Source organism: Watersipora subatra, chromosome 11 (assembly GCF_963576615.1).
Source record: "Watersipora subatra chromosome 11, tzWatSuba1.1, whole genome shotgun sequence".
NCBI lineage: Eukaryota > Metazoa > Bryozoa > Gymnolaemata > Cheilostomatida > Watersiporidae > Watersipora > Watersipora subatra.
In genome coordinates this window covers 25843727-25855876 of record NC_088718.1, presented here as the reverse complement: position 1 = coordinate 25855876, position 12150 = coordinate 25843727, and the positions used below count along the sequence as shown (strand labels likewise).

General features: G+C 39.8%; 1 protein-coding gene and 1 pseudogene across 1 annotated transcript in view; one reads left to right on the top strand and one right to left on the bottom strand.

Annotated features, from left to right (window-relative positions):
* Window positions 1-3404, top strand: part of LOC137408600 (monocarboxylate transporter 12-B-like) — a 14660-nt gene extending 11256 nt beyond the window's left edge. The window contains exons 5-7 of the mRNA XM_068095181.1: window positions 840-1022; window positions 2188-2352; window positions 2867-3404. Coding sequence (XP_067951282.1) covers window positions 840-1022; window positions 2188-2352; window positions 2867-3075 — 557 coding nt within the window. The 3' untranslated portion in view covers window positions 3076-3404. The remainder of the gene's footprint in view (window positions 1-839; window positions 1023-2187; window positions 2353-2866) is intronic.
* Window positions 3405-8556: 5152 nt separating this feature from the next.
* On the bottom strand, window positions 8557-11912 carry LOC137407909 (putative per-hexamer repeat protein 5; annotated as a pseudogene).
* Between the last annotated feature and the right edge of the window lie 238 nt (window positions 11913-12150).

Here is a 12150-nt window from a genome sequence, read left to right as displayed (position 1 = left end):
TACGGTTATTTGGTATCAAACGGTTCACCATGTCTTAATCTGCTGTGTTGTAGGTTCAAAATATGTGGAAATGTGATTACAAGCTCTTAAAAGCTCAAAAACGAACGGTTAAAAAGCGCTGTAGGTTGGAATCCCATATTTTGATGACGTATTCAACTCGATTGGGTTATTGTTTTGACACGTGATGTTATCAAGTGAAATGAAAGGCATATAAAAGGCTCAATATAAAATGTCTCATAGCTCTAGTTTAACTTAGCAGTTTAGTTTAATGGAGCGCTTACTGACTCTCACCTGGGCTCACCTGCTCTCACCTGCGCTCACCTAAGCTCACCTGCCCTCACCTGCCCTCACCTGCTGTCACCTACCCTCACCGCCCCTCACCTGCGCTCATCTGCCCTCACCTGCGCTCACCTGCTGTCACCTGCTGTCACCTACCCTCACCGCCCCTCACCTGTGCTCACCTGCACTAACTGGCTATCACCTACCCTCATTGGTTCTCACCTGCGATCACCTACCCTCACCGAACCTCATCTGCATTCACCTGCTCTCACCTACCTTCACCGGCCCTCACCTGCAATTACCTGCTCTCATCTACCCTCACCGGCCCTCACCTGGGCTCACCTGCTCTCTCCTTTACTCACTAGCCCTCACTTGCTTTCACCTGCTTTAACTTGCTCCCACCCGATCTCACCTGCTCTAACTTACTCTCACCTGCTCTAACCTGCTTTCACCTATTTACAGAGACTCTTTTAAATCTATATGAAAGGTAATATGTGTTGGTAGTTTCCTGTCTATATACTAACAACATTGGTCAAATACTAGTCAAACACCATTATCAGGTTTGTCTAAGGAGACTGTAGCTGTGGCTATGATGATTGCTGGGGTTGGAGAGATACCGTCCCGCATTGCAAATGGCTTCCTTGCGGATAAAAAGCTCGTAACCATCACTACACAATACGCCTTAGCAATGCTTATATCTGGACTCATGTGCCTTATTTGTGCCTTCATCTCTGGACTTGCTGGTGAGTTGTCCACCTCCGTTTTCCTATTTTTACACTGATTAAAGGAGCAGATGCTAAGAGAAGTTTTTGAATGTCATTTTTACAGCGATGTATGAGGTGTTAGACAGCAAAGACCATGATGATTTCATAGTAGAGTAGATTAAACCAATCATATTTCGAGGCCACAAACTTGGCCTTTTAGTTGGAAAGCCCAACTAGCCTCATGTTGAAAGAATATAATTTTACAAAACCGATACATTGTAATCTTGTAATAAATATACTGTGCGCATGTAAATGATGCTCCCCTTTATAGCTGAGGTTTTATAGCCAAAATGAGACACAATAACTGTGGTCATCTATGTCTCAAATAGTGTATGTTTATGTTACAACTGTTACTAATGTAGACTCAAACTGTTTTTGATTTCAGAACTGTCAGGTTCCCTCTGTGTATAGTGTTTGAATTCCAATTGTGTAGCTTCACAACGTGTGCAGCCTTTACAACTATCAAAAAATTACAGTAGTGTTTTGTGATTGTACACGAAGACTTAGCCATAGAGGCCTTATTGGTAGAGGGTAAACATATGCTTGTTGATGTACCATTGGCAATCATGACCCGAAATCTTTGTAAATTGTTAATCTTTGTAGACTATGATAATCAAACACTGCACTTGTTGTATAACAGATATTTTCAGTGAATGTTGGACAAGGTTTTATTGAACTTATTTATGGACCACCCTCTAAATGATAAATTGATCCCAGTGTCGCTGGTTTATTAAAAAGTGGCGTATAGAGGATAACTCCAAATTTATGAATGTGCATCAGTCTCCACTAATACCCCTACTAAACTATAGCTGTTTTTCACATGTGCTCCAAAATAATAGGTTTAAAAAAATCTCAAGCATTATTGAACACAGTAAAAAAATGATCCAGTAAGCCTTTTATATGATTGATAAAGCTTCTTGGTAGAGAGCACAAAATAATTCCTGTTCCGAGAACTTATATAAAGTTGATTGCACTCAGAAATAATTAAACATCACCCTCTGTAGGGTATTAGGTGGAGGACCTGCATGTGGTAATAGCTACTACTAGCTAACACAGACATATTGACTCCAAGTTAGCTCTCTTCTGCTACTTGCTATTTGCTAGTACTCACTACTAGCAAATATGGCTTAATCACTGCTTGTAGGTATAGCTTTAGTTCTAATTGGAATGTCCCTTTTGGGGACGTCTGTGATGAGTATCATTCCAGTGGTGATCAACGAACTGCTAGGAGCTCAGTATATTACCAGTGGCATGTCTATTCAAATCTTTCTACAGAGCTTTGGATACGTCTTCTCCTCCTTTGTAACAGGTGAGATGTTTTGTGGGAGTTGTCTTCCTTCAAAGCTGTAAATAGAAGCATTTAAACTGTATTAAACTGGACTAATAAGATCTTTCTGATTAAAATACAAATGTTTTTATATTGGAACATATTATTACTTGTGTAGTAGTTTTCATACGAAATCAAAAATTGTTAAACTTCCTGAACAAGACTTTATTACGTATATAATGAATACAATGGCTGCTATTGATGAAAATAGTATAATTTAACTTGACCTTGTTCCAATCTTTCAACACTGTTAATGATGGTTTGCAGAATAGTGTTGGAGCTAGATCAAAATCTTTTCATTTAGCCACTATTTTGGGGGCTTTATGTAATGTTTTTATGTGAAAGCTTATGACAAGTGTGATGCAGTGCTATATTAATAGCGCCATTATTACATATGACAACAATCGCAGGTGCTATATGTATGATGTTATTGTAATTCATTGGTGAAGTGTTGCGTTATTAGTATGGCTATTGCATATTATGACATTGATTGCAGGTGCTATATATGATACGAGTGGAAGTTGGAGAATCGTCTTTTTCTATATAGCTTCAGTCATGATTTCAGCATCTACCGTTGTATGGCCATACTGTCTTGTCAGATGGTGCAGAGAAAACTGTAAGAGACCAGAGCCTTCTCAAAATGAAGAACTCTATGAAATAAGAGAGAGGGACGTGTATGAAAGACAGGAGTTTCTAGAAATGTAGGCGGAACATATGAAAGTTGTTCAAATTAGAGATGTAAAGCATTTGCTGGTTGAACATACTCATTAGGAGTCTGTATTTACAATGTATTTTCATATGAGAATATGAGAAGAAAAAACAAGACATGCAATATTTTGTTTGTGACAACCTGCCAACCTGTGACAAACTGCTGTAGTTTGTAGTTATAGGACAACAAGCTATTATTGATGAGTGTATCAGCTGCTACAACTGTACAACATGTTTCAATGAATCATGCCATTGAAACAGTACTGAAATACCAGACTATTCTCTAATCATTTTTTTCATCAGATAATAAAATATTTGTTACGCTTTGTTAGTTTTTGGTAATGTGTTTGACTGCTTCAACACAATGAGTAGATGGTCAGATAAAGCAATTCCTTGATGGTTTTGGCCAATGAAATAAACATGGAATGACTTGAGTTGTCACTATAGTCATGATTACCACATATCTAGTCTAAAAATAGCTAAAACGGTGACCAACTCTTTGGATATATTGGGTGCCCTTTAGTCAGAGACTATGGTACATTTGCTATGATGTAAGGCAGATTTTCGGGCCTATCCATAATGTGGCATTGCTATTTAGGCAAAAACAAATTGGAGAGAAAATAATGAAGGGAGATATAAATAGCTGTTGAATGAGAGAGGCTGCTGGATAATTGGCTACACAGGAAAAAACTAAGAAGTCAGCAAATGAAAACGCAAAAATAATGAAAAGGGTGCAAAGTCAGTACTGACAAATCTACCAAGTTGTGTATGGCTCATCATCAGAATGGATCAGTGATGAAGAGATAAGAACAGGTAGTCAATGAGAAATTGCAAGCAAAAAGAATGTGAAGACAAAGGCTTTTAGAAGGACTTGTTTTTGACAAAAACAACTGATATAACAGGAAGTCTGTAAAGTGTACTGATTTTGTGGAGCATAGAAAAAGATGAGCCAGCAGGAATGTATCAACTGTGGTGAGTAGGTGATAAGTCAATAAGGTTAACTAACAGGAGTGTATAAACTGTGATGAGTGGGTGATAAGCCAAAAAGGTGATCCAGCATGAGTGAATCAACTGTGGTGAGTGGGTGATAAGTCAATAAGGTTAACTAACAGGAGTGTATCAACTGTGGTGAGTGGGTGATAAGTCAATAAGGTGAACCAACAGGAGTGTATCAACTGTGGTGAGTGGGTGATAAGTCAATAAGGTGATCCAAAAGGAATGTATCAACCGTGGTGAGTGGGTGATAAGTCAATAAGGTGAACCAAAAGGAGTGTATTCTAAGCATTTGTGAAATAAGCTAACTTGAAGGCAAACAGAGTGAACCAGAAGTTTTAGGATTCCGTCCTTGGCATTTGTTACTATATACAAATAACCTGTTGAAGTTAACAAGCAGTTTTACAATTCTGTCCTTGACAGCAAATACTATATATAAATAACTTGAGAAGTTAACAAGCAATCTTACAGTTCTGTCCTTGACAGCAAATAGTACAGTATATACAGATAACTTGTTCAAGTTAACACACAGTTTCATAGTTCTGTCCTTGACATCAATTACTAGGTACAGATAACTTGTTGAAGTTGTTGTTCAACCTCTGCTATCTTTGGATGATGTTGATCTTCGCAGTTCTGCTCATATGTCCTGAGTGACTGTGTGAGGTAGTTTGCTGCTGCATCATTTTCTTTCAGTTCCCGATACATTAGGCCCAAGTTTTGTAATATTTCAGCTGTTTCAAGCCATGCTGACTGCCGATCAACGCTAGACAGCACATGTAGAGCTTTGTGAAAGGTTTCAGTAGCTTTCTTCACATCACCACTCTTCCAAAAATTGATGCCTTTTGCTGCCATTGCTTTTGCGATGTCATCTGAGTACAGGCTAGGACTTTTGGCTTTTTCATACACATTGATGGCTCTTTGCAACACATCATCTGCTAATCGATGCTGATTCACATAAGGCATATGAGTGCCTGCAAACAGGTAGAGGCCAGCACTTTCAGGATGTGACTCCCTGTAGCCTGGAAGACTGTCCACCAGATGCACTGCAGTTTTGTAGTATCGACTCGCATTCTCTTCACTGGTCCAAGAGTTTTCTTCGCATCTACTAAGCTCAGTCGCTTCTTCCGGAGTAATACCGAATATCTGCGTGATTACACGCACACTTTTTCGAAAGTATACATCTGCATCGGGTATGTTATCGAGCTTTAAATAAGACGCACTAAGGCAATAGTAGGATGCTGCTAAATCTTTGTGATTTGCTTGATATCCATACTCCATTTCTAACATTTGAGTTGCCTTTTGAAGGTAGTTTCGTGCTCGTTCATACCACTTTAAAGAAAAGTAAATGCATCCCAAGTGCCACAATACATCGGCTATACTGACAGAAGACGCTGTAAGGTTGTCGAGTAATGAGTCTGGATGAGGGTCATCGGGAAGAGTGGTCTGTAAGGCATGACTTTGTTCTATGACCTCACCATAGTAATTGTACTCTGGCTCTTGCACCCATGAGGAACTAAAAATCTGTAAAGACTGAAGGAGAGGACGTTCTGCCTGCTTGTACTTTTTCATGTACATCTCACACCTGCCAAGCAAACAGTAACTCCTAGCCATTTGCTCTAACTTGGGCTTAGTGCTGCGCTTTTGGAGCGCTATAGATTGTTGACATTTTTCCACTGCTGATGCATGTTCATCAAGGTATATTTTTAACAAGCCCAATTCATTGTAGGAGTTAGCAATCAAGTTTTTGATTGTTTCTTCTTCTAGGTTGGTAGTGCTTTTGAGAATCTGTAAAAAGGTTACATGCAGGTCGAGTGCTGGCTGGTACAGTCTTTGCTGGGCTAGTATGTAACCTAAACCACCGATGTTGAATGAAACGTTATTGAGGTTTCCGTGAATGTCTTCCATAAACATCTGAATGATCGTTTGTGTGCTTTCGGACAACACTGTTTTGTCGAAATGACACTGAAAAAGCCTCCAAGCATCTCTCCAGCGGTAGCAACAGTGAAGAGCCTGAAATTTCATAAGCCAAGTTGGTGAAGCCACAGTTTTCCTCACCAGCTCTGAGACGCTCTCCTTGGAAGAGTTGCTCAAGTGTTCCTTCAAAGGAATACTGTACATGCAAATCTCAAGGAAGAGTGGCATAGAGAGGTACCACCTTTTTCCGGCCTCTCCTGTCTGCGCTGTTTTTTCAAAAGATGTTGATGATTCGGATAAGATTGTCACGCGATCATCTTGAGAATCATGGTGAAGATATGCTGAAAGACGCACATATGACGAAGAGGCTAAAAGGAAAGTGATTGATTGGTAGATACTTTCAGAGATCTGCTGGTTCTCAAGGAGGTAATTTAGAGATTCCCATGAACTAGGGCCAGATACACCACTCAGAATGCAAATGTCAAACAGAAGAATGGAAGGATACCTATAGAGCTCTCGTTTGCTGTTTACGAGATAGGCATTTTCTGAAGGATTGATTTCTGGTCTGAAGTTATATTTGCTAGCATCTGCTTGAAACATTTTTAAGTTTGCCGTTTTTCGACGTTCAGTCTGGTTTCTGAGCAGCTTGTCTCTCTCAACTTTAAACTGCTGCAGAAGGTTTACATCTCCGTACTGAAAAAGAAGAGAAGTGTACTGGAGTAATGTCGTTAGGTCACCTCCCATGGCTTCTTTCTCATCTGGATTCTCCCAAACAGTAATAGACTCTTTGATGAGTTCATCCGGTGTTAGAATGAACCGGTTTGATTTTTGAAACTCGTTTCCGGTCGGAATGTTGCCACCTCTTTTAGCCATACTGTCTTTCCTGAAACCACACTTCTGTTTATCTTTAAACCAGTCAAGTTCTTTGATGGCCATCTCATCAATCCTAGTCTCTCTCAGGTTGCCTAACAAAAAGTAGCTAGTGACTGCCAACTTTTCAAAATACCTCTCAATAGGTTCCGATCGCTTTTCGATGAGGAACATATACTCAAGATCGGAATAAGGAGTTGCTTCTCCTCTTGCCAAAGAACCTAGAGCTATGACAGCAAAACCACAAGGAGGAGCTTGTGTCAGCGAATCAAGGCTGTGTTGAAACAATTTGTGGGCCACAGAAGCCATTCCTTCTGTGCACATAAGTGAAACTTCTTTCATTCTGTTACTAAATCGATCAATTAGAGGGGCAGGATTCTGGTCATCGAACTTGAGTAAAAACTCGTCAACCACTTTTTCCACTTGATTCAATTGTGGTCGTATTTTGCGTCTTAGATTTTCCAACTCATGACAAAGGTCGGCGTTCCTGCTCTGTGATCTCTCAAAATCATCTTTACCCATCTCACCCAAGTATTGTTGCTGCACAAGAAATGCTTTTTCTGCCCACTTTGTTTCTGTTGGCTTTCTGAATCCCACCGAGTTATATAAACCATGGCTCTAAAAATGCAATAGTTTTTAGAATAGTACAAAAAACAATATGTAAAGTCAAATATTGCAAAAGATATTAGAGCCTATTTGCTACCTTGATAGCATCAAGCCAGCTCTGGGTGCTTTCAAAATCTTTGAGGTATTTGTCAGCAAGTTTCTCCAAGTATTCAACCTGAACATTCAAGTCAAATGCTCCATGTTTCTGGTACTTTTGTTTAAAACTCTTCATGTCAATCTCACCCAACTGAAAGTAAACAGAAAAGCAAGTAATAGTCAGTGATTGAACCGGTATGGTGATTTGTGCTCGTTCTGAATCATGGTCATCCTAAAATTGTTTAAAAAAATTTATAGCAACTAACATAAACCGCTTTCACATTTAGAACTAGAGAAACATTTCTCTAGAATGCCTTTAACACACATCAGCTACTATCTTGACTTAGGAAAGCTAAGCGACATATGCGACAAAAAGTTAGCATGCTTTCCACCTTCTGGTGTCAAGGCTGTTTGTACACTTCAGAATTTATGATGGTTTTAATAAATTGTAAAAATAGTGCAGCTACTTCCAAGCATTAGAAACATGGCAGCATATGCCAACCTGTACTATCTAATGTTTTCTGCTCCCAACAGGGAGTTACCAGAAAGCATCTTTCTGGTGCTTTCTGCAGATAGGTGCTTGCTGCTACTAGAAAGCACCTTAGATTGAAACAATCTACTGTCTAACCAGAGTGAGTGTAGAAAAACTACAAACTCAGTTTCGCTCATTGAGTCTGCAAGCACTCACAAACTTGGAGTTGTTCTTTTTCAATGATTTTAGATTTACACAGTAATTATGACTGTACCAGAAAAAATGTGGGATGAAATCAACACCAGAATTTTAAACATTCACTGACCACATCTATTATATGACAAACAATTGGTTATTATAACCATATACTTGTACATTAACTATTTACACAAATTGTAGGCTACCGTTTTTAGAGAAGTATCAAGAGGCACATGCCTGCCCAATGCCAACAAAAGTTTTTTTACTTATTATCCTCATTTCAGCCCATAAACAGCTGTAATACTATTAGGATTGTAAAAAGTATAAAGTCAAAATTCAAGCCTCATATGCATGTTCCTTAGGTGTAGTGAAACCAAAGCACCTTTCCATTTTCAGACTGGCCCAGTGTCACCCGAGGTTCACCTGTTAAGTGAAGGTCAAAGGATAACTGCTATCTATATGACGCACACTGTATAGTGACAAGAGGAGATAACTGCTAGTTAGATGGCTCACCCTGTATAGTGACAGGAATAGATAACTGCTAGTTAGATGGCTCACCTTGTATAGTGACAGGAGGGGATAACTGCTAGTTAGATGGCTCACACTGTGTAGTGTGATAAACTATTATTAACTCCTACCCTCTTTGTCTAAACAAGCACTAAATAAAGGGTGATATAGCAGCTATTCAATGTATATGGCAGTTATAAGGCAGAGAAAGATACAGCACACTCCGTATCATCCTCTAAGAGTGCGCCCTTACTGACCATATCAAATATCAGAAGATCCTGCATAAAAATACACATATAATAGCATTTCGGAGTTTTCTCCTCGCTGCTAGTTCTTAGCACTCATCTTGAGTCGACCTATGCAACAAAGTTTTTAAAGGTTAAATAAATCCTTACCTTTACATTACATAGATGGTAAATTTTATTGCCGCAGGAGCTGTATGAGCATCTTTGTTTAATCTGCCCTAAGATCATGAGAGAAAGCGACTTGACAACTATACTGTGAACTCCACAAGAGGTACCAAGAAATATATCAATGTTGAAATAAATCAACTAATAATCTAAATCTATATATATATATATATATATATATATATATGTATATATATATACCATCCAACACATCTGAGACCATCCAACACATCATCAGTGGATGCAGGCAGCTAGCAGGGAACGCATACACTGAGCGGCATAATCATGTCGCAGGTATTGTGTATAGAAGTCTATGTGATGAGTATGGCCTTAATAAACCACAACACTGGTGGGAAGCTCCTGGTAAGGTGAATGAAAATGACCTCGCTAAGATCCTCTGGGACTTCTACATCCAAACTGACAAGCATGTCCTAGCAAACCAACCAGATATAGTGGTGGTAGACAAGGAAAACAAGAGGGCTACTATAATAGATATAGCAGTACCCAATGACTACAATATAGCCAGCAAAGAAAAAGAAAAGGTAGAGAAATATCTCCCTCTTGGAGAAGAAATTGAAAAATGCTGGAATGTAAGAACAACTGTAATCCCAGTAGTCATTGGGGCACTGGGCGCAATAACACCGGCGCATAAAATGTGGCTTGCCCAAATACCAACAACAATCAACTCAGGTGAGTTGCAGAAAAGTGCGCTATTGGGAACAGCTAAGATCTTGAGGCAAGTGCTCAAACTCCCAGGTCTCTGGTAGGAGACACGAGTTAGAGCAGAATTTACCACCCATACGGGGTATCTGGGGTGAGGAAACAATTTTATATATATATATGTATATATCTCAAAGTTTGTGTGTCTGTGTGTACTTCGGTTTGTCTAACTATAGCTATTAAAATATCGGAATGAACAATCCGTGTCGCAAAAGATTTAATTTTGAAACCTTCCGTTCCCAAGGCAAATGCTTTACCACTTTAGCTACGCGAGATTGATGGATTCATTGAGTGATATATGTCGATATGGGGGTGAAAATACCCTACCGTTTTCCGTTACGGTGCAATGTAATTTTAAGCTTGCTCTCATGGCTCTTATTAGTAAACTTACTCAAATTAGCCATTGACAACGTGTCAGACTAATGGCAAGTGGCAAGCAACTACATTACCTCTCACTGTTTATAAGCTGATTTTAATACCTGTGAAACGCCGGGCATTCCACTAGTCTTTACTATAATAAAAGCTGTGTTTGCCCAAAGCCCCTGTAGAAGTTGAGAAAAAAACTGCATCATGCATGATTCGAACTCTTGACTTTCAACATAGACACTCTAACAACTGCGTGAATCAGTCACTCACTTGCATTGCTGAATAATTGTATGTATATTTATTTCACCTAATGACCTCTCACGACATATGAGACTGTTAAGGTACTATAAGTTATCAAATTCTGATCATTTTGCAATCATGCTTAAAATCATCACACTGAAGATAAGGTAGGTAGGTAGAGGTAAGTAGTACCATCACACTGAGGTAAGTAGAGAGATACAATATATCGTACATGGTAATCAGAGTGCTTCATATCAGAACTTGAACTCGTAGCTTTCATCTTACTACATCAACACTCTATTAGACAAACTCTAAGCAATATGCCAGGTTCAATTGGTAATCTTAGGATTTTCTTTGCCCAAATAAATTTGACCAGATCTATCCGATTAGAAACTCAAGAATGCATCTTCGCATGCATTAGCTACCCTCATAGATTGTCGTCAAGGAAGCAATGTAGCAATTTGCATTGATAATCTACTTTTGTGTCGCAGGCTATCTGACGGAGCAAGAAGGAAATCTTGGGCAATGCCAAGCATAATGTTATTATATTATATCTGATTGTAAATTAAAGAGATCCTGGAAATTACTGATAGTTTTTTGTAGAATAATGCCCATTTGTTAAAATGGTTAACATGCATTATAAATAAGTAGTTCCTCTGAATTATATTGTGTGAAGTGAATATGTAGTTTTCTATTCATAGCATGGAAAACCAAAACCTAATACACATAAGAAACGTAGAAATATAATTGACAAATGAGCGTAAGTTATATTTATCACCCCTTACAGGGAATTACACCACGTTTATGAATGACATGCTAAATGAAACTTTGAAAGATATGTCTACTCAATGCTATATGACAATCTTTACCATAATCTTTACTATAGAAGAGTTGTGTCTGTCCTTCTTTCCCTCTGTATTAAGTTAAATGAAGAATTACATAATACAAAACTCCAATCCACGACATTTAGCTTTGCCACCCACCGCACCACTACTCGTACCATTACCCCCACCACTACCCATACCACTACCCGTACCACTCCCCGTACCACTACCCGTACAACTACCCGTACCACTACCCGTACCACAACCCGTACCACTACCCGTACCACTACCCATACCACTACCCGCACTACTACCGGCACTACTACCCGCACCACTACCCGCACCACTACCCACACCACTCCTCGTACCACTACCCGTACCACTACCCGCAGCACTACCCATACCATTACCTGCACCACTACTTGTACCACTACCCGTACCACTACCCCCACCACTACCCATACCATTGCCCGCACCACTACTCGTACCACTACCCCCACCACTACCCATACTACTACCCGCACCACTCCCCGTACCACTACCCGTACCACTACCCATACCACCACCAGTACCACAACCTGTACCCCTACTTGCAACCCTACCCATACCACCACCCATACCACTACCCGCACCACTACCTGCACCACTACCTGCACCACTACCTGTACCACTACCGTACCATTACCCGTACCACTACCCGTACCACTACCCCCCCCCCTACTACCCGCACCACTACCTGTACCACTACCCCCACTACTACCCGCATCACTACCTGTACCACTACCCTCACCACTACCCGTACTACCCATATCACTACCTGTACCGCTACCCGTACCACTACCCGCACCACTACCAG